Genomic DNA, 22,006 nt, shown 5'->3' with positions numbered 1-22,006 from the left:
TGAGCAACTGTGCGAACAGGGCTTGTTTCATTCTCCTCATTTCATTTCATCAGTTGTTCAGCATTCACATGCAGCAGGAGGTTTTTTTTTTGCAATTTGTGTCCTTCATGTCCCTTCCGGGGCTTTGTAAAAAAACAGAGCTAAAAGAGAGTGAATACTGGACTTACATTCATCTGCCAGAAACAGGACTTCAACTGAACGATAATGTTGCTGGATGTGTAAATAAGCAACTGTTTGCAAACAAGTTTGGTGTATCAACAAAGTGATAGTATTGCCCCCAAGTGGCCAAAAACAAAAAACATATTGCATTATTCTATTCAGGGTTATATAGTGTGTGCATTACCGCTGTTGCTTCGAGAGCCAGTTGTGCACAGGGAGCAATTCTGTGTGGTGAGTCTTCGCCGGCAGTTCATGCACAATGGTGTCCTCTGCCTTCGGAGGTTCAGCTGTTCCTTGAAGGGAGTACAGCATGCCCGTCCCATCAGGGAAGGAGAAAAACACCGATCCCTGAGGAAATAAGGAGAGATACGACAAGTTAATGTCACACTTCATTGCTTACATTGTTTTGTTTTATCACGTAGAATGCATCACACTGCACTGAATATGCACAAAAGCGGCAATCAAATAAGTAAGCGATCGTGTTTAAACGTTAGTGCTCCTCTACCAGGTGTTTCTTCCCATCGGCGGTAACGGACAGCGGTCGGTAGGTGATCTTGTATGGCTTGTTTTGGAGAGGTTCAAGGAGCACAGAGGACGCAGCGCTCCACTGCTCTCCCTCTACCACAGGCCTGATGCTGCACTGCTGGTTTGTGGGGTTGAACACGGGCAGAGTCTGGGTTTGAGAGCCACGCACTGGGCAAACAAAGTTCACCACCTGGAGACAAGCAGTCAGACGGAGGTCCGGATTATGCAATATGTAGTACAAGGGCAGTTACATGACTCAATATGCTCATAGATATCACTTAAAGCTATTTATGCAGAGGGCAAATTGCATGTATGTACCTATGTGTGTGTAGATGATGATTGGAGTAAAGTTCAAGCTACTATGAGGAACTTTGTTTTGATTATGGCGGTTCCTGTGGACAAAAGCGGTAGTGTCTCTGAGTACCAGAGTCCCTTTAGAAAATCTCTGATTTTACTGCAGCAGGGTCTGACAGTACGCCCTGGTTCCCTGAGGCATCAGTATTAAACTGAGACTGTTTCATAACAGTTCTCACAGTAACTTTAATATATATTTATTTAATTTAAAAGGTGATCATACTAAAATAGAAATGGGGATATTACTCAGACAGATGATGTCTGTTCTCAATAGAGAATATTTATGTCACCTTGTTTTGACTTGTAGCTGCCAGAGCACATTAGGCTGATCGAATGTCACTATTCAGCATTGTGTATAAAAGTGCATCAATCAAACCTCTTTGCTAGTGGAGGCTACAATGCAGGAGCCTGTTACAGTGAGGGTAACGGGTGAGGGGGAGCCCTCCACACAGCAAGACAGGTTCTCATATCTTGTGTCGTTAATCAGCTCCACCGGGGCAAAAGTCACGTCGAAAGGAACCTCCATGCCGGGACAGATATAGCCTTTAGCTGGTGTGATGGACAACTCTGGGGGAAAATTCTCTGTTTTCCACTGGAACCTGGTTAGACAGATACATAAAAAGCAAACAACAGGATATAAATCCAACCAGAATAAGTCATGAGTCCCAAAAGCAGACTAGTACAAAAGAAAGTATTTTTTTCTGATTACGCAACAATTTGTAGACTGTAATAAAAAGGAGTAACTCTGCACAGTTTGTCAGTGCTTCTTCTGCAATTAGTCTGTGTGAGTCTTTTTTTTATCTTACTGAAATTGGATCATATATAGTAATATATAATAATATTTAACCTTACCTGGCACCAATGTCCCCAGCGTTCATCATGACAATCCTCTTCCTGGCTTGGCAGCACTGGACAACAGCTCCAAAGGCTAGGTGGTCCTGGTCCAGCTGGACCTCCACACCCTGATGTATAAATCATCATGTTAGTGGTTAACATGACTTCATCCAAATTACAGCATAGAGTTAATGCGACAAACTTAAAAATGTCTCGTTTATGTGTTTCTAAACAAATACAGTCCGCACTCGTTCTTTTTAATGGACATCTGTCGGATTTGTGGGAAGATAATTCTGAGAACAGCTACACCCGTTTACTTCACAGCCTAACCTGGCAGCAGCCTTGGATGGTCAGCAGGGGGTGTAACAGGCCCGCAAACTCCGCCTGCAGCTCGGCGGTGAAGGGAGGCGTGTGCTGACGAGGTGAGAACTGGATCTCAACATTACACGAACCAACACTGGCTTTCAGGGTCAGCTCACCTGCTGGACTGAATGACAGCTCCTGTAAGAGGAGGAGGCGGAGAAGAATATTAAGTTTTGCTTGCGGAGACTACTCTGTATCAGTGTGTGTGTGTGTGTGTGTGTGTGTGTGTGTGTGTGTGTGTTCCCTACCCTTGGATCCAGAGGTGTGTTGGTGTTAAGCAGCAGAGTAAAAGAGAGGTCTAAAGGGCTGCGATTGACCAGAACCACTTGTTTTTTCACCTTCTGACCCAACACCAGAGATCCCAGCTTCACTTTCCGCTGCTTGGGGTTCTCCACCTCCAGCTAGGACGGAATGATACATGATAAAGGAAAACTAGATTAAATGGTTCAGAATTTAATAAATGATATAGTTTAGTTGACAGAGTTTTATCTGCCCCTCGGTGATTTACCATGGCTTGTTAGCTTACCAATGTGTAAGTTAGCTTGTCATTAACAGAGCTAAGTTACATACTTGCAGCCCTCGGACTGTATTTTCCGGGGCGTGTGAAGATGATGTGGACGGTGGCATTAGTGGGACACATGCTGGGTGACTCATGGCCTCAGCTGTCCTACCTGCCAAGGACAGACCCTTCTCTGTTGCTAGCCGCTCAGTCAGTGGGCTTTCGGTGAGTATCGCTAACTGCTAGCAACTACATTCGAGCACACAACTGTTGTGGGATCAGATGCTTTCCGTCGCAGTGATCTGATCAGGGTTATGCACAAGAAGGGATGTTGAACAGCGAAGTGAAGTCTTTTGCCATCACTTGAGGACACTGTCCCAGTCTGTTCCCCTTTAAACAGTGTCTCCATCCCGTTAGAATGGTGTGATACACTTCATTGCTCAGAAGAGCATAAAACTTGCTTCCTGTTGCCGCTGCTCAGCAAAAGTTACAAAGCAACGAGTCAACACGGTCATTTTAGTAATACAATCACGCATTCTTCCTTCTCACCTTCATCTCGATGCCTTGCCCCAGTATGTCGACGTGTTTCGTGACACAGCTGTTTAAGACAAAGGTGAGTCTTTCATGGTAGCGGCATGCCTCGCGAGGATAGAAGTTGACTGGTGCCTCCATCACAGCGCCAGGGGACAAAATGCCAGGTTGGAAGTCCATCTCTAGGTAAGAGGTGTTTCTGAAGTCGCTCTCGACACTGAGGAGGGGGAGGTGGAGCAAATCTGTGCATTTGAACTCTGGAAACGACTGCGGTAGACACCTTTACCTGACGCATGGAGAAAAACAAACACACACAACTACCTGACGTCCCTCTCGCCTTTGTTGCCGATCACTAGAGTCCGGGAGGCCGGCAGCATGCCCGGACTGTACACGAAGCACTTGCCAAAGTTGTGCTTGGTGAAGCAGAATTCAAGGCTAGGTGCTACAGCTCTGCCTTCGATAGCAAATGTAAATGTCGGCCCGTGCTTCACCTGACAAGATGAAACAAGAGAGAGGAATACAGGAGAGGGAGGAGCGTTGTAGACCGAATCAAGACAGAATGTTAAGTTTTAACATCGGTTTCAACACAGCTTCCACCAAATTGAACAACTTTATGGTGTGACATGAAAATGATTTCATTTATATTCCATTGGTAAATGCAGGATAAGACTTAAGTGTGCGGATATTTATAGCTATACAACGTTATTTCTTGTCAGCGCAGAATGAGGCCTAACCAGCCTCGTACCTCTCTAAAAAGCCTGATAGGAGATCAGCATCTCACCTTGATACTCAGCCGGACGTCCCGCAGGTTGCAGATGCTCCGTGGACAAAAGAAGAGCGAAGAGCGCAGCTGCTTCCCGACCTCAATAGTATCGTTTTGTGGCTTTGCTTGAAAATGTTGCAGCAGCTCACTGGGACACGTTAGGTCAAAATTCACTTCCGATCGGAATCTTGCCAGATTGGACACCAGGAAATTAAAAGCGGATTGCTCTGAAATCCCCACCTGCAAATAGTGCACACACAGGTAGATGACCGTCACGTTTCAGCTTCGTGGATCTGAGTACTTGTGTCTTTGAAAGTGAGCTGACCTTCCCGAAGTCCAGAGTGTCTTTGTGGTTGGGGCTGATGTCTCTGAGGCCTCCTTCTGGCTTCTCAACTTGAACGGAGGTGCTCATGCTGAAACAGTCGGCTTTAACTGTGAGCGCGAGTGGCTCTGATTTCCTCTTCACCTTCAGAGCCAATCTGAAGCTCACATTGCCCTCCCGGCAAGGCGTGAAGGACACCGACAGCGACAACCTGCAACAAAGAGTTCACAACAATTGACAGTTTCACTGCTCTCTATGACTTTCTGCAGTTTGCTGTGATAGATGCGTTGTAACAAATTGAATTAGTAGTGAAGCGACGTGCAACTTCCTCACAAAGCTTTGATATTTGACACGTTAATCCCCTCATGCCAGATGCACAAACGAGTGCTGCGGGGATGACGGATTTTTGTAGGCCAACCTCAGAAGTGAGCATCGCGATGGTTCCCTCGACAAAAAGACGAAGGGATTTTTCCATTTTGGATTTTTGCCGAAAATAAACTTTGTGTCATACAAATGTTTACGATACCTACATGTTCATTTCAGCAAGATAATCTTCACAAATGAACACCACTTTTATGATGTTTGAAGCGTGAATGCAATCAGCAGAAGTAAAAGACTAATGTTATAAGGCTATAAACGGACTCATTACACAAAGAGGCTGTAAAGGCAGACTGGTGATGACGTTTTGTCATTTAGCAGCTTTCTTTCAAAGCTATTTTAAAGACATTTAAAAGCTTCAGAATTTTTGCTGACGTATTTTATGTTGCAGAACAAAAGGTTTAAAAAACCAAAAACTCATTAAAAAAAAACGTGACTTTGAGACAAGGGAACCGGAAGAGCAGAAACGCTGACTCATCTCTGGGTTTTGGGACACTCTTTACATCATGCACAAGTCAGTGATTGTGTTTTCAAAATAACGGACACGGATACATTTCTAAACCTCATAAATATTATATAGCATTTTGAAAGGAAAGTCATTACATTGAGTGGTAATCAGTGTATGTTATTGTGACGCTAACCTGTCTCTGGGGGCCACTGTGCCAGTCATGGGCTGCAAAATGAGGCTGGACTGCTGGTCATCAGAAAGAAGAGACGGCTGCAAGACAGAGAAGTGGAACAGATCCTCCTCCCCGTTCACCAGATCCACTGTCTGCTCCACTTTACGACCTGTGCAGGCCGGCAGGCACACACACACACACACACACACACACACACACACACACATACAGGCATGTTGGAAACAGGCTTTAAAAAGATGTTTTGCGTTTAATTTGTGGTGTGACTTGAAAGAGATGTGGGATCATCTCCCAGTGTAAATGCATGTACGTGAGCATGTGTGTGTGTGTGTGTGTGTGTGTGTCTGTGTCCATGTATGCTACGCACCAACAAGCAGTTCTCCAAAGTCAAAGTGAGGTCTGTCGAGGTAGACAAGGGGTTCTTTAGTGGTGCCCACGCACAGGAAGGGGACAGACAGTGACAGAGCCTCAATCGTAAAGCTCCAGAATGACTCCACTGCTTCAAACTGCTCAGCTACATATTTAAAACACACCTCCGCACACACACACACACACACACACACACACACACACACACACACACACACACACACAGCAGAGGATTACAAATGGCAAACAATATAAAAAGAAAAAAGAAAAAAAGAACACAAACAAATGTATGCAAAAAAAAAATAAGGGTAAAAGGAATAAAGACGTGGAAGGAGGGGAGGGAAGAGTGACAAGCAAACTAGAACTGATTAGATTAAATGAGTTGAGCTGGAAATGGATTAGAGGAGATACAATTAAAAAGGTATTAGATTAAATGGAGGGAATGAGATTGGGATAGATTTGTTGCGATGAAGTGGGACATCGGGAGACGGCGACGCTGAAACTATAATGAGATCAAATATCTAAAATGAGGAGAGAGATTGAGATTGACTGATGTGCAATGAAATGAAGGACGGGACGAGGTGAATTACATGATATGCTGTAGGTGAAGGAAACTGGAGGACCAATGTTACAATAGGGTGGTGGTATTTTACGTCACCATTTTGACTGTGTGTGTGTGTGTGTGTGTGTGTGTGTGTGTGTGTGTGTGTGTGTGTGTGTGTGTGAGAGAGAGACATCCTTACTTCCGCCTTCTTCCCAGGCAAGATGGTGCCACATGGGGTGAGGCAGCAGAATGGGCCACCTGTGTCTTCACACCTCCACTTGAAGGAGTAGGGTGTACTGGTTGGGTTCACCACACTGAAACATCTGTGGTGTAAAGCAAGGAGACACATATACAAAGTGTCAGGGCTTAGAGTGACGGAGAGGAAACGCTCTCATCTCTCTCTCTTTTTTACCTTGTTGATGGCACCGAGAAGCCAACAGAGTTGAACTCTATGACCCTGGTGTTAGGGTCCAGAAGACCCCTGAAATCAGGGTTACGGCGGTTCCCACTGATATAGTCTGAGTCCTCCAGGTGAAAGTGGCAGTGGGGCAACAGGCTGCGGCCACACAGCGAGACACAGGGAGCCTGATCTCCATCCTGCAAGTTGGGGATACTGAAAAAAAAGGTATCAACAAAGTCTGTGTCATATTTATTGTGAAGACATCCATTCACGTCCTCACAGTCATTCTGTCCTTCTACACTTCCAGGGCTTATATCAAAGAGGGTGATGTCATTTATCATGACACAGAGCTCAGGCATTGAGGTGTGGCCAACTTTTAACCTTTGGCGCAGCGTGGAAAAGCAGTCGGGCTTGGCTCCAATCATGGGAAAACATCAGATCCCCTCCTCCCCTTTTTTAACTGAACCACTTTTCGGTTTGGCTGAGGTTGAGGAGCTATGGCATAGAATATTCACAACTTCACTGTTATATAACTAGTTTATTTTTTTTGATTTACCGTACCTGCTGACCAGCCTGCCCTGAAACTGGGCCACTTCCACAGGTGAAAAGCGGATGCTGAAATTCTGAGAGGAACCGGGCGCTACGGCCCCCATGCTGGGCTCGACGCTGATGGGCAGAAGCTCTGGATTCCCCGTCAGAAGAGACATCACGCTGGCCAGAGCGCTGGCAGGACGGGCTCCTGACCTGCTGCCTGGTCGAGGGGCGAGGGCCCCTTCTGTCATGGCGAACACATGTTCACATTTACACACAGTTTCAAACCCCCTTTTTGAAAAGCATTAACATGTAAATAGCTATATTGAATTCAAGAAGAGTGAGAACAGTTAACGCTGATAATCAAGGATTACTGTACAGTAATACCTCCTTGGTCGTGGTTTACTATGTTGTTCCCTGGATCCATGAGGACTTGCCAGGAGTATTCCAGTTTGACAGTGCCATGATTCACGATCTGCAGTCTGCACACACACACACACACACACACACAAACAACATGAGTATCATTTTAAGTATCTGACCCTTCAGGATTGCTGGAACAACATATATTTGTATAGTTAATACATTTAAAAATCTTTCTGGAGTATCACTGGCTAGCTGATAGTAAATGTCGGTTTCATGAAACAGCATATATACGTGGAGGCTGACTTACTGGTGGAGCCTGGTTTGGTAAAGCATGGTGTCTCTGAAGTGGATGGTGTCGGTGTTGCAGCTGAACTTCACGTAGTCACAAACTGCGCTGATTCGCAATTCCAACTCCCACTGGGAGCCCTCAACAACAGAGCAGCAGGGCTCAGGATCCGTCTTTATCACCTGCGCGCAAACATGTGCGCTCAACAATTGTTGTGAACTTGTGACTCTCTCTTCAAACATCTCTTTCACAGTCGCCATGTTTACCTTATTCTTCACAGGCTGCTGTGGTGCTCCTGAGGCCTGCTTGGAAGAACTCAGCCACTGCACCGTCCTCTGTCCGTCGTCCCAGTCCGCCACCTGCTCCAGCGGCTGCTGGAACTCCACCTGACTAACTTTGCATCTTATTGGATGGCTGGTAAGAGTCACTGGCTGATTGGAGCCAAAGGTGACAGTCACTTCCTTGGAACAACCAGCATGAAGGTGTCCCACCTGTAAGAAAAAGGTTATTTTTGATAATGTGCAGCCAAGTATTATATTAAGCAAACGGCAAAAACAGAGCAGTGTTTTAGACCGAGTCCTTTTCATGAAAACATTTGTTTTTTTTAAACCCACACCTGTTCTACAGCCACACCTTTATTCCTTCCTTCAATGCTTTACCTGTGGTGAAAAGAAGACATGGGATCCGACAGGAGGCCACTCAAACCTCACTACTTGGCCGCTGCTGTGGTTGGTCATGGTGAAACTCTCTTGATAGGGACAATCTACATGGCAGTCCCCAAAATTCAGCACCTCATAATTACCTGTGAGAGAGAAATAGACTTTGTAGAAAAATTCCTGGATAAGAAACAAGCTTACATATTAATAAATCACAACACTTACAGCATTTCTCTGTTCAGAATCAGGTAAGGACTGCCTGATTATTGAACCTACGTCACACCTGATGATAGGCCTCCTGCCCTCCTGTCTTCTCTTACCTCCCTCTTCATCGGCCTGATCGATTTCCTGCGACGACCGCCTGATGTTGTCATGAGAGACGATTGCTTGGTAAGCTTCTCCGGTCACTTGTATTATGGTTTTGCCGTACTGGTTGTCCTCCACCTGCAGGGACATCTTGGCCTCGACACTCAGGGGCTTGTCAGAGCAGAAGCTGACCTCAAGCTCCACCTGCTCGTTAACGTCCAGCCCCAGCATGGCTCGGTGCACCGACTGACGCTCTGTGGAAGAAGGAGCAGTGTGTCATCAACAAGAAATACGGCGAAGGCCGTCTCTAGCATAGGAGAGAAGCCTATGATGAGCTCAGAAAAACATTGACTTTGAGTGCAAAACACCAGTATCACAGTATATTTCAAGTGAAACCAGAAACACGTTTCTGGAGTAATTTGTTGATACATATTTGTTGATAATTTAGCATTATGACACAAGTTGCACAAACTTAGGCGCAGGAGCCTGTCAAGCTTTCATAGTTGTGTATGGAAGCTGCGAGTCCGACAGCAGGTATCCTCAAAATTCAGAGGAGAGTGTTTCATTTTTCGCCTTCCTGAAGCCAAGAACGCCGGAGGAGCGATGTTGAATACATATTTAAACAGTGTGGAAGACCACACTCACAGCTGAATCCATCAAAAATCAACAAAAAATGGCTTTGTTTGGTCCAAGGTAAGATGCTAATAACGTTAGCTAGCTTATCACATTAGAAAACAAAGCCTGCTGAATATGAATTATTATTAATTTATGATATCCAGTGTGTGGATCATGCCAACAAAGTGCGATAATGAAAGCTATAAGGAGTCATAACTAAATTTGAACCTAGCTTAAAAAAAACCCAATATATTGTTTCTCTTTACCTTTGTCTTTCACGCGAGTTGTCAAGACGTGGGTCATCCCTGATGAATTCCATTGAGCAAACTGCTAACTACTAATTGTTTAAGTGAAGAGGAGTTTTACAGGTTAAGGTTGTACCTGAGTCAATCTGTGTGGAGTGGGTGGAGCTGCAAGTGTTGCCAGGAGCAGCTTTGAGGGTGAACACTCCATGTTTATCCAGCATGTCAATCTGGACCTACACAACACACAGAGCCACAAAGCACCTTTTTGTGTAGCATATCTACTGTATGATGTGTTGTAAATACAGGTGATTTATGTTTTTTAAATGCACTAAATCTATAATAAATAAGAGGATAAAGGAATATGTCTCCTCCCACCTGAGCTGGAACATTGCCATCATTTAGCAGCATCAGGGGCCGGGTGTGTCTTCGTCCTACCAACGCTTGTGTGAACTGCAGCATTGGGCGTCCTCTGCTGTTCCTCAGAGCTGGACGCACCACACATATATTGGGCAGATTGCCCTCTCCAATGAGGTCGAACTCCAGCACCTTGCTCCTGTGGGAGAAACATGTATGTGTGTCTTGAAACATATTTGTGTAAAATCAATCACATCCATAATTTGAAATGTATCCATGTATATTCACATTCATACTGTGATATTAGCCTGTATCATTGTCATATGTTATTCGCGTCACTGAGGCAGGAGGTTTGGGCAGAGGAGGAGGAGGACATCTCCGAAGGGGGGAGATTTAGGGTAGAATGGAGGTATGAAGTAATGTACAGTGCTATTGTGAAGTTAGTTGACTCCGGACAGCTCGGTTTACTTGTGTTCTGTGGGGGTTCATTACCGAGTTCCTAATAGTGAGATCCTGTGGCGTCTCACCACGAGTCAGATAGATAACAGCTACTGAGCCAGCCGTTATTGAGTTTTAACATAAGCCATGAAGTCAAAGAAGTTGATCATCAACGGGGGAAAAAACCCCACAAGGCTCCTGAATGTGGATGTCCTACTGGATTTGACAGAGAGAAGAGTAGGTGGCCAGTGGTCAGCAAGGAAAGGCAAGAGGTGATGCTATTTTGTCACCACGCCCACATTAGTAGTGGAAATGAACGGACCAATCGACAGCACAGAGAGCAGTAAAGTAGCATACGCAGTCATAAACTCATACCTGTTGGTTACTTCCAGTGTGGCCTCGAACACAGCACTGTAGAGCTGAATCGCCTGAGGTGTGAAGGTGACCACAGCGAACAAGTGTGACTGGCTGGGGATGCTCAGTGTTGTAGCAGACAAATCAAAAACCTCCGCGCTACGGCCCGTCTGTAAGGAAACACCGTATGGACATGCTAACTACCATGTACCACAATCACAAATATTCATTCGCATTTATCCGTGTATCCTTCACACGCCTTACCTTAGCGCCAACATACTTGAGGGCCAAGCTGAGCACACAGGGCACCTTGCTGCTGTTGGTGAGTTTGAATCGGGCCTGGGCCGTCCGCCCCACCAGGACTTTGTTGAAAATAAACTTGTTCTCGTCCCGGACGTAAATGCGTTCAGCATTGCAAAACTGCTCAGAGGAGAGCTGACTGCTGTTGTGGCACAGGTGGTGTTCCTCAAAGATGGATGCCATGTCTAACGCTATACCTGGGAGACAAAAAAAAGAAGGAAAACTACAATTACCGCCTTGCGTTGTACGCCTCCGCTAACCAGGCATGTTGAAGTTCACATCCATGTCCGACCAAAAATGATCACTTCATTATTTTATCCTATTAGACATTGTTGTGAAATTGTCATAGTTGGCATATTAATCCCTGAGTGATGACCAAAATTGTTTTTTGGTGACCACCAAATTCTAATCAGTTCAACCTTACAACTTTGGTCAGGTTTGTTAATCAAGTCAGACAGAGTAAGATCTCACTGCTCTCACCTGGCTTGCAGACTTCAGCCAGCAGTCTGTACGGTATGCCATCAGGCTGGTCCGAAGGATCACGGTCACTGACGTCAATGAGCAAACCCTGGTTACAGTTGCCCAGCTGTTCAGCCACACAGTCCACTGTCACCACCTGCTGGGAGCCTGGCTGCAAGCTCCGGGCGCAGGGAGACACTGAGAACACCCCCACGGTGAGGCGGTTCTGGAGAGAAACGAGGGAGGATCAGTGAGGTACAGATGAGAATACTGCGGGGGAAACTAGCACAATCAAGAACATGGATGGAAGGTGTCTTTTTGTGCATGTTTTTTTTCATTGGCTTCTGTTGTGCAAATGAAAACGTAGGTCTTAGACATAAAAGACAAAAAGCTCTCCTGGTATTTTGACATGGACCTCAAGAGCAGCTTTAATAAAGTAAATAATGGTTTTGTTCCATCAATCCATCAATCAATAAGAAACACCTCTGTTTAACAAGTTAGAGTGCTGCTGTGAAAAACGTCTGCTATACTTTCGTAAATGTGTAAGATCAGCAAAGCTAACATTACGTTTGATCGATTCATACCAAACCTCAGTGAGATTGGAGCGAACAAGCGCGTCGTGCTTTTTCAACAATTACCTCTGAGAGAAAATGGGCTCCCTCTCCACCAGCAGTCTCTCACCTTTAACACGATCTTGTCCTTCTGGATGGACTCACGCCTCACTTTGCTACTGGAGGTAGCGGGCCTCTCTGAATGGCTCTCTTGAGGCGTCTTCCTACCTGGACCCCTGAGACCAGTACACAGGGACACAAACACATTTCTTTTGAACATCTTGAAGCAAACTGATTCTGGAGAAGGACTATGACAGTTTTAAGACCTTCAGCTTGTCATCACTTCACTTCAAGCAGCAGTTGAGACCTTGATTGTAATTTATGCACAAGCTGTTTTATTTTTTTTGTATTTATCATTTGTTTATTACAATGAATGTAATAAACAATTTAAAGTACCAGAGACATGTGATCTTGAACACAAGCCACATTAGTTTTCAGTTAGGTACCGATTGTCGATACCGTTCACTGTAAAGCCACCACCACCACACTAATGGCTCTGGTCTTGCTCACCACCGAATTGGAATTACATAAACCCGAGTCATATGAATTGGCAATTGTAATCTGTATTGTTTTTAATTTGTTTTACTTTCACTTATGATGACTCATCATCATAAAAGCAGCACATTCCCACCAATTTTGCTCTGTAACCTATTGCTGCTTGTAACAAAATAATTTCCCCTCGCGGGATCAATAAAGTTAGTATCTATCTATCTATCTATCTATCAATAGGTGGAAAAAACAAACATTTGGAGGGATTGGCAACACAATGTTTCATTGAAACGTCATTTCTCCGGTATATTACATTTTAATATGGGATTTTCTCACCTGTGGCAGCAGACATGATTTAGAATGTGCAGTATCTCATCAACAAGCCAAGAACACCTGGACTGAGCTTCCGCTTTTAAACTTCCACTACTTTAAAACTTGATTTGTGATTTTTATTTGTTTTAATGACTTCCATTCCATCTTACTTTTAGAAAAGTATCAGCCCTCGTGTATGACTTAGTGTTCTGTCCTCCTACCCTGCCTTCCCCGGTGGCGCAGGGTCCGTGATCATGCGGCGGAAGGTGAAACAGGTCTCAAAGTCTCCGTTGTTCTCAATAGTGAAGCTCTGGCTTTTCTTGCAGCCATAGACCAGTGGGCCAAAGTTGAGGTCACATGCAGGTGTGATCTTGTACCTAAAAGGACCACACAGCAATTCAGAATATGTGCAAATGTGAAATGGTAAAAAAAACAAAGAGATGACGCAATCTGAATTGATTGTAATATTGTTCCTTAAATACTAATGCATATTACACAAAAGAGATAGTATGAATCAAGCCTTAACCTGGAGAAGACAGACTTGACTGAAACCTTGATGTCTATGGTACCTACGGTTTCTCCTCCATTCCCAATGCTGGGTTCAATCACCTGCAGAGGAGGAAATCTTAACTTGAGTGAGCTCTAAACTGTTTCCATGAATGACCATGAATATACAGTTCAACCTCCACCGCTGTAATCATTAGGACCGTCGTATGACTCTGACCTGGCAAGACAGGACAGGTTGCTCTCTAATTAAGACTTCTCTATCGGGCCTGCAGAGTACTTGCACTGTTGTGGGCTTCTCGTGGGGCATTACAGTCCCACTCTGGGGGGACACCATGAAAATGGAGTCCAGGTTTCGGTCGGTCTGCTGCAGTGTAAACCTTGTGGGAAGAGAAGAAGTGAAACAACGTTGTTAGTTCCACGGTAGTTCACTTGCAGTGACGTGAAACCCAAACTGATACTTTAAAAGTCCAAAAGTAGCAGTTCAAACTCACTTGTAGGCTATTTCATATTTCCCTTGGTTTTTCATCCTGAGAGACAGTTCGGCATTTTCGAAGACTTTGATGGTTCCAAAGTCCACACAGCCATCTGCTACAGAAACAAGTGTATCATTTTAATTATCATTGCAACCCACTGTCACCTCACTGCAAGAAGATTCTGGGTTAAAATATCAGTCTGAATTACATGTGTTATGTATATTTGTAAGCTCTACCAGTTCTTACCTGGTACAATCTCTAGGTTTATGTCATAGGCTTCAGCTGTGACCTGAAGGTTTTCTGTGTGCACGATGCCAAGAATCATCTCCACATCGTATACCTGGAACAAAACACACAGCACATACTGTATATACATACAAACTGATATGTGAAATACCTAGTTTGACACATATCTGTTTCAAAACTCTATGACTCACTGACTCTGTAAGCTACATTTATTATTCATCACAGCATGTGTACTTTTATAGTTTTACTACACCTCCAGACGTAAGATCTTCTTAATGTGGAGTGGCCTCCTGGCCCTGAAGTGCAAGCTCAGCGGGAAAGAGGAGTTGGGTGAGACAATGCCCTGATCCTGTGGCACACTGAACTCATCACCCAACTCCTCCACACCCTGAAGTCTCCAAGACACCGGCAGAGCCGTCTTATTATGCAGCGTCACGCTGCGGCTGTCCCGCCTAGAGAGAAGGAAGGTTGACCGAGAAAAAAGGACAAAGGCGTAGACAGTTAAGTTTACACAGGAATTTGAATATAACGCTGTTGTTTATCACGCCGCTTCCTTTTTGGAGGGGGTTCACTTGTGCTTCGTGAAAATCACTTGTCAAGCTATTGTGGAATTTCTCTTCCCTGAATTAGTATTCTATGTTTTTGGTACCTGTGCAGCAAAGTCCTTTTAAAGTGAAAATGCTTGCTGTCCAGCTCCAGCTCCGGCCGGACGCCCCAGCAGGAGAGGTTGATGATGACAAGCTCTGGATTGTCCTTGATTTGGCACACAACGCTGTCCTTCATTTGTCCCAGTTTTGTTGGGTAGGCCCACACTGTCAACTCCTAGCAGGACGGGAGAATATTTACATTTACCAACGCATGTTATAGTATTAGAAGCATCCGTATAACTACAATGGAGACCAACATATTCTCAATCTTGTATTTCCCTGTGCCGTAAGATCTGTATGGTACCTGTTTCTGGTCAGGTTTGAGAGTCATGGTTGGGGGGTCCAGCAGATATGTGGTGGCCTGGCTGTCATGCAGGAAATGGAACTGGACCTCAGCCTCCAGGCCTGAATTGTTATGAATCACTAGTCGCTCCGTGTTCTCTGGGTACCTATTTTCCTTGTATCTACACAGACACAGACACGTGTGAATCTGTAAATATAAAGGCAAAGACTGACACCAACACACTGCAACATTCACAGCCATCACTCTGCCTCTCACCTGTCTCTGGTCTTGCCACAGAGTAATGGTCCAAACTCAAAGCATCCAGGTTTAATCGCGTAAGTCTTCTGGAGCCCTTCCTCCATTTGTGGTGCCTTCTTACTGTGGGCAAAGAGAGTCCTGAGGAAAGCATAAATGGTAACATTAAGTCCAACTGAAATCACATTTAGTCAAACCTTCATGCATTAAAAGAGAATTGAAAATATATATATATATATTTTTTTTATTCTTAAAAGAAAGAAATAGAGGATGTTTGTTAGGTAATGCAGTTCAGCTTCTAATTGTGCTAATTGTACATTTCAGTTCCCATGAATCTCAGCAGTGCAGTGCAATACATTTGGGCCAATTCATTTCAAATTTCTCAATTTTCAGCAAAGCCTTGTTCAGCTGCCAGCATTAACAAGCATTTTCTTCAGGAAATGGAAACCGGCTAGAACACTGACGTCACTACTTTATTTAGAAATATTGGGTGAAACATGAAAATGTAATTATTGTGTAGTGTCTCTTTGTATCTGTAACATCCCCTCTTTCTTCACCGTTTATATTTCTGCATTAAGTTATTAAACAATGCTGACTGACATGTAGTCTTTGCAGATGGAGGGATAGGTGCAAATTCCTCTGCAGAGGAGCTGGTAGAGTCTCCGGGTCCCCAGTAGCTCAAAGTTGAAGGTCTGCTCAAACCTCCCAGGGGAGTCTGAGTAGAACCAGATCTTCAGAACCACCTCACCGTTGGCTGGTACAACCCACCGAAATGTTGTCAGGCTGCACGCACACACACACACACACACACACACACACACACACACACACACACACTTAGTACAAACAACAGCAACATAGCAAAGAATGAAACACTATTTGTGGAGTGTGTCTGTGTGTTGTGTCTGTGTCTTCCCTTGCCTCTGGTTGCGCTTCAGCTCTAAGTTTTCTTGGTGTTGGTCTTGTTCAGTGCAGTCAGAGGAGGAGGCGACGTGTAACAGAGATGAGCGAGGCCGGTCCGGGTCCTTTGCCTTTGTCTTGGCTGAAGTTTGTCTCTTGCCCTTCTGACTCTCTCTGCTCTTTTTCTCCTTGATTTTTGTAACTGCCACCTCCTTCATGCTGACCTTGGTGCGACTTTTGGGAACTGTTGCTGCTGCCTCTTTCTTTAATGTGCACACACAAACACCACGCTCAATATTAGATGTTGATCAGTTTCTACAGTAAATTGGTAGCACATTTCCTGTAAATCCTGCTGCTTCTTGGAAACGATTGTCACTTCCACACTGGTCATTTTGCACTTGCGTGTTTTAGCGTATATATTCATGTGGTGTGAAATAACCATCACCTTTACAACTGATGCTCGCACATCTTCCACCGAATATTTCTTCTCCTCGTCCTGTTCGTCCAGCCCTGAGGGAACCAGGAAGGTGAAACAGCTACAGGTGAGTTGACTGTTAGATTGCTCCCTGTTTTTGGGAAAAGGAACCATCAAGAAAGTGGTGGGAGGCGGGATGGGTGGGCCGCTGGGTCCCAACCCCAAATCGTCCAACACCTAACCAGATCAGAGGAGAGAAGGAAACAGATTAGGCAATGGTGGTAAACCGATGAAAAAAAACAAGGAATAGACAACTTTTACGGTAAATTATATTCACTACAAAAACAGAAAAATCAGTCGTACCTCGACCAGTGGAGGCAGGGTGCTGCCTTTGAGCAGCTCTGCAGCACTCGGACAGTCTTTCCCTGTCACATTCAGGACAATATGAGGGATAATGTCCCGTGGAAGCACCGTGTCTGCTACAGCTGATGTTGCCGTCTGACTGGGCATTGGAGACCAGACCTTGCTGCTGGCTTTCTTGCTCTTCTTGCCAACAGCGGTCTGTGCACACAGGGTGACGATGCGTCACATTGGTGTGTTATGACCAATGTTTTGCAGCAACACATTTCTTAGTAACACATTCTGTAATATCATTACTTTTCCCAGGCAACAAATAGTGTAAAAGATCACAATTTCTAAAACAGGAATTATATTACAGTTATTAATCCGAGTAAGGCTGCGTTAATGGAATGTGATTTTGTTTTTTGTGCCACGTAAAGCCATGCTGCAATGTTGTGAACGCGCGGCAGATCAGTATGCATCTTTATAATCCCATTGATGTGTGTAGATCTCTATATGGTAATCCTGTAGCAGTCTGGTGTCACCGTGAACGGCCCAGTGTTCCAATGTTATTTAAAATGCAACAGGCTTGTTGAACGGCAGGCAGCAGTTTAGGAGAGGATAAAGAAGAATAGCATCATGGTCGTCATTTTTCCAGGCAGTCTTAACTTAATTATAGAGAAAACACGACACCTGCTTCTCTGTTGGGGCGTCCTCTGACACCGAGGGGGCCTCTTCACCGGGGAGCGGGACCAGCAACAGGCCCCGGGCTCGGTCCCAGTGCTGCAAGATGTGCTCCACCTGTTCCTGGCTCTGCTCATACGCACGGAACTGAGACTGCAGCTCATCCACAATGGACTGGATTGGCTGGATAGTCCAAACATCAAGGGTATTACATCAGCATTTAACAGCATTTAATGTTTTTTTCTGGAGTGGCTGAGGCAACAGAATAAATTACATGAGTTGTCTTTACTTAATTATTACTTAAGTATTAACTGCAAATTCCAATTTTATGATACCAATTACAGGTTGTGATCATCTCACTCTAATTGTTGTCAAAGGACACTGAATGGTTGTGTATATCCCCAGGATGCAGAGCAAAGTTTGACAGTATGAACAATTGTAGCTTTCAAGAGCTGCAAGAGTGCAAATACAAATGGAAGACAGTCAGTCTAATTTTCAAGTGACACAAAACGTATGCAGTTGTGTGAATGCATGGCAAGTATTATCTTAACAAAGAGTATTTAAATAGAGCGCATTTGTAATGAAATGGGTAACTTCTCTTCTGACATTATGATGGAGTGCGTTGCAGTGTGGCGGCGCCTTTGCTCCTTAATAAACTCACCATTTCTCCCTGCAGCTTGCCTGCAGGAAGAGGAGACTCTGTTTTTGATCCCTTGGCTTCTTCTGCCTTCTTTGGTGAATGATCCGCCTCTTGGCTTTGATGCACTGTATTAGCAAAGCCAATATTAATACATACAATAATACACAATCATTTTCTGATCATGACATTTATCTTGTAAATGGTACGGGCTACATGTTGTTAGTTTTCAGAATCAGAATGACACTGATTCCTTAGCTTACTGTGTGAGTTGTTTTTATTTTTATATATATATTTCTTCGAGCCCTGAAACAGTTATCACTTAACAATTCATTCGATTACGTCATCTTGGGCTTGGAGAGCCTCATGGATTGAAAATAAGTCTTATAATAAAATTGTAAGCCATGTAAGTAAGTAAGTTGTGAGCTTAACCCTCCTCCTACCAACATATGTACAAACTACTGTAAGAATCAGCCATCGTGGTTAAACAGTGCATCATCGTTTCTTACAGTATATGCTGAACGTTTTTTTATGTCCTGCATTAACTCATGTTGGGATTCCTTACATCTGCTGGCACCTTCATTTAAATGATTTTGCTCTCTTGAATCCACTTGTGATTTTTTGGAGTTGTCACAGAAAGACGTCCGACGAACATCCGGTGCAGCTGTTGACTGAAGAAGAAATAAAATAAAAAAAACGTTTTTTAAATCACCGCAAACAGAGTACGTGTTTGTTTGCGTGTGAACGTGGTGATCGTACAGACCTCCTTCCCACCAGACGGGCTCCTCTTCACCGAAGCTTCTTTATCATCTCTCTCTCCTCCCGTTTTACTTTTCTTCAACTCTTTTTCTTCTGTTGGCCTCTTCATCGCCGCAGTTTCTATACTCTTGAGATCCAATCACAAAACATACTTCAAGTCAGTTATGATTGCAAAGTTTGTGATTGAGTATCAATCATTTCTGCTGTAGATGGGTCCATAGTGAGATTGATAGTGATTACATTTTTTAAAATACATGTAGGAACAAGAGAACTGTACTAAAATATTGTAGGTATTCTTTTAACTATCGGATGCATGAGGGGGACTATCCTTGAGAGTGCCCTACCACTGCCTTGGCCGTTAGAATGTCCCTCCTGGTTCTCAGTCCAGCTGTATTCATCGTAGAAACTCAGCATAACAACTGTTCTACTTACTGTACTCTATGACAACATCAACAACAACAGTTTCATATAAACCTGTAACACCTCAGGCTTCCTAATTCCTATAAGTACAATGTTGTACCCCATACAGCAATTACAACTACTTAGAACATAAATGGTAGTTAGCATATAGGCTATGCCTCTGCAGTAGGTTCCTGACAATACTCTTTTCCCTGGACTTCTGTTTGTTCCGTGGCACAAACACAAATGTACCCAGTTGTTATTTGGCCTATCCTCTTTTTGTTATCGTCAGCATATCAAGTAGTATTAGAACAAGTAGCTAGTAGTTGAAAACAAAGTCCCTCCTAGTTAATTATAAAATACCTTCAAAAGACCTCACATTTGTACCCGTTATTCACGCATTGTTCCCTTGTAGGTACATGTAAGTATCAGTACCTACTGATACTATTCTATAGTACCACACAGTGTATTTGTAGTGTAAACCTACCTTTTCTCTCTGCAGCTGGTCTGAGGGTTGAGGAGACTCTGCATGCACGGCTTTGGTTTCTTCCGTCTGCTTTAGTAAATCATCCGCCTCTTTGCTATGATGCACTGTAGCAGCAAAGAGGACCATATGTCAGCAACTAACCACTCAGATTACAGTCTATATACTACTATTTGCTTCATATCATTCACATTGTCCTGGTGCCAAGATATTGGAGAATGTTTTGTGTCCAGCATTAAACAAAAGGCGGATTCTTTGGACCTTCATTTGAATTCTGCTGCTCTCTGGCGTCCACGAGCGACTCTTTAGAGTTGTGACAGGAAGACATCTGCCGCAGATTCAATGCATCTGCTGACTGGAAACCAAACTGATTAGTTCCATGATCACCAAAATTATTGTTATTCACGCAGGGTTTTGTTCATTAAGGAGTGTTGGTATGGAATACATATACAGACCTGCTTCCCCTCCAGCAAGCTCTTCTTCCTCGACAACAATTGTTTCGAATCCTTCTTTCCGCCCCTTCTGCTCTTCTTCTTCAACTCTTCTTCCCTCAACCTTTTCGTCTCCTCCTGGAGCCTCTTTTCTTCCTCCTCTTTCGCTTTATGCTTGAGCTCCCTTTTACACAGGCGCACACACATTCACACGGTTTTATTTTTTTTTTTTAAATATCACCACTTTTTTGGTGAAAGCTGCGTCTACCAAGAGCCCCAACAGTTTGATTACTTTTTTGTGATCAAAAACTAAAAAACTAATCTGTAGATTAGTACAGACAAGTACAGTCATGCACACAACATGAAGAACTGGAGCGTTAAATGAGGTTTTCATCCAGGTATGCGGACACATCTGATATCTATTTGATCTTTATTTTCCTGTATACGCTTTCCTGTATAGTTTATTCCTACATAACTACTGTGTTGTTTCTTTGATCATCTCTTTTTGGTGCTCCTTCTGCATCGGGGTTGCATTCATAATCATTTGAAATGTGAAGATGACGATATTAAAAGTTTGTCCAGTTAGGAGAGAGTGATGAATCCGACTTAAAACACTGGTATTAGCAAACCTCAGAAAAACTACGGTTTTAGGTTCAGATGTGTTGGGCCACTTTCCAGTCAGTACCTGAGTTTCTGCTGTCTGCGCTTCTCTCTCAGTCGCTGGTGAATACGCTCCTTCTCCTCCCCTGGCAGAGCGTCATACTTCTCCTCATCCAGCTCCTGCAGCCACTGCTCCTCCCTGTCAGCTTTCTCTTTCTGCAGAGCCTCTGAAGGACACACACACACACACACACACACACACACACACAGACAGTTCCACATACTTTACAGTGCCATGAACCCTTCTGATTAGACATAAAAAATACAATAACTTTGCTGATTTATGACCTCTGTAATAGAATTTATGTATTGGCTGGAGCATTTCTCTTTTTTTTTACCCGCGGCTTCTCTCTGTGCTTTCTCCCGTGCCTTCAGGGCAGCGTAGGAGTCAGACAGGTTGACAACAAAGATGTGTTTACGGTTATTAAGGGCCCTGAGAACAATTTGCAGCGTGCTGGCTGCTGACTGAGCGTACACACACTCCAGGCCGTCAATCACGATGCCACGGTGACAGTCGCTTAGCTGTTATCAGGACGCCGTGACAGTGACAAGACAAAGAAAAGAAAATGAGAAGACACAAATGACACTTAAGTGAAACACCTTTTAAGTATTACACATAATACATATCTGATACAATAAACTGCAAAACTACAAGAAAAACTGTGTGTAAACTTACCTGAAATCTTTCTCTCAGGATATCAACCAATAGCTGTTCAGGCAAGAGATTGCTGAGTGAGGTCACATTTCCTGCCTGAAGAGAAACCACAACCAAACAATTGCTTTTTTATATTCAATTATTATATTGTACTTCATTTCAACCCATATTTTAAAAGAGAAATGTGCCTTGCAAAGATAAAGATGTCTCAAGTAGATTCATACCGAAAAA

The 22,006-nt window shown here is 43.9% G+C and overlaps 1 protein-coding gene across 1 annotated transcript in view; it reads right to left on the bottom strand.

The window, feature by feature from the left end:
• hydin (HYDIN axonemal central pair apparatus protein) overlaps nt 1-22,006 on the bottom strand; it is a 72,369-nt gene that overhangs the window by 2,402 nt on the left and 47,961 nt on the right. The window contains exons 42-90 of the mRNA XM_068731938.1: nt 21,797-21,871; nt 21,459-21,642; nt 21,146-21,287; nt 20,485-20,644; nt 20,291-20,384; nt 20,033-20,136; nt 19,151-19,273; nt 18,953-19,058; nt 18,412-18,515; nt 17,760-17,933; nt 17,091-17,288; nt 16,758-16,964; nt 16,334-16,575; nt 16,013-16,195; nt 15,434-15,553; nt 15,179-15,338; nt 14,877-15,049; nt 14,481-14,679; nt 14,228-14,321; nt 14,000-14,096; nt 13,726-13,885; nt 13,528-13,610; nt 13,223-13,378; nt 12,271-12,376; nt 11,611-11,815; nt 11,095-11,327; nt 10,852-11,000; nt 10,060-10,237; nt 9,821-9,917; nt 8,839-9,078; nt 8,522-8,664; nt 8,129-8,353; nt 7,884-8,044; nt 7,598-7,692; nt 7,241-7,454; nt 6,692-6,892; nt 6,479-6,602; nt 5,734-5,899; nt 5,370-5,517; nt 4,354-4,561; nt 4,047-4,268; nt 3,587-3,756; nt 3,284-3,482; nt 2,484-2,636; nt 2,203-2,373; nt 1,891-2,000; nt 1,415-1,637; nt 665-874; nt 344-507 (exon numbers count right to left, since the gene is read on the bottom strand). Of these exons, the coding sequence (XP_068588039.1) occupies nt 344-507; nt 665-874; nt 1,415-1,637; nt 1,891-2,000; nt 2,203-2,373; nt 2,484-2,636; nt 3,284-3,482; nt 3,587-3,756; nt 4,047-4,268; nt 4,354-4,561; nt 5,370-5,517; nt 5,734-5,899; nt 6,479-6,602; nt 6,692-6,892; nt 7,241-7,454; nt 7,598-7,692; nt 7,884-8,044; nt 8,129-8,353; nt 8,522-8,664; nt 8,839-9,078; nt 9,821-9,917; nt 10,060-10,237; nt 10,852-11,000; nt 11,095-11,327; nt 11,611-11,815; nt 12,271-12,376; nt 13,223-13,378; nt 13,528-13,610; nt 13,726-13,885; nt 14,000-14,096; nt 14,228-14,321; nt 14,481-14,679; nt 14,877-15,049; nt 15,179-15,338; nt 15,434-15,553; nt 16,013-16,195; nt 16,334-16,575; nt 16,758-16,964; nt 17,091-17,288; nt 17,760-17,933; nt 18,412-18,515; nt 18,953-19,058; nt 19,151-19,273; nt 20,033-20,136; nt 20,291-20,384; nt 20,485-20,644; nt 21,146-21,287; nt 21,459-21,642; nt 21,797-21,871 (7,853 nt within the window). The remainder of the gene's footprint in view (nt 1-343; nt 508-664; nt 875-1,414; nt 1,638-1,890; nt 2,001-2,202; nt 2,374-2,483; nt 2,637-3,283; nt 3,483-3,586; nt 3,757-4,046; nt 4,269-4,353; nt 4,562-5,369; nt 5,518-5,733; nt 5,900-6,478; nt 6,603-6,691; nt 6,893-7,240; nt 7,455-7,597; nt 7,693-7,883; nt 8,045-8,128; nt 8,354-8,521; nt 8,665-8,838; nt 9,079-9,820; nt 9,918-10,059; nt 10,238-10,851; nt 11,001-11,094; nt 11,328-11,610; nt 11,816-12,270; nt 12,377-13,222; nt 13,379-13,527; nt 13,611-13,725; nt 13,886-13,999; nt 14,097-14,227; nt 14,322-14,480; nt 14,680-14,876; nt 15,050-15,178; nt 15,339-15,433; nt 15,554-16,012; nt 16,196-16,333; nt 16,576-16,757; nt 16,965-17,090; nt 17,289-17,759; nt 17,934-18,411; nt 18,516-18,952; nt 19,059-19,150; nt 19,274-20,032; nt 20,137-20,290; nt 20,385-20,484; nt 20,645-21,145; nt 21,288-21,458; nt 21,643-21,796; nt 21,872-22,006) is intronic.

Source organism: Cebidichthys violaceus, unplaced genomic scaffold (genome assembly GCF_023349555.1).
Source record: "Cebidichthys violaceus isolate CVI_PGR_0920_01 unplaced genomic scaffold, fCebVio1.0.p SCAF_55, whole genome shotgun sequence".
Classification (NCBI taxonomy): Eukaryota; Metazoa; Chordata; class Actinopteri; order Perciformes; family Stichaeidae; genus Cebidichthys; species Cebidichthys violaceus.
The sequence above is the reverse complement of the archived record's forward strand: the minus strand, read 5'-3'. Positions and strand labels throughout refer to the sequence as shown.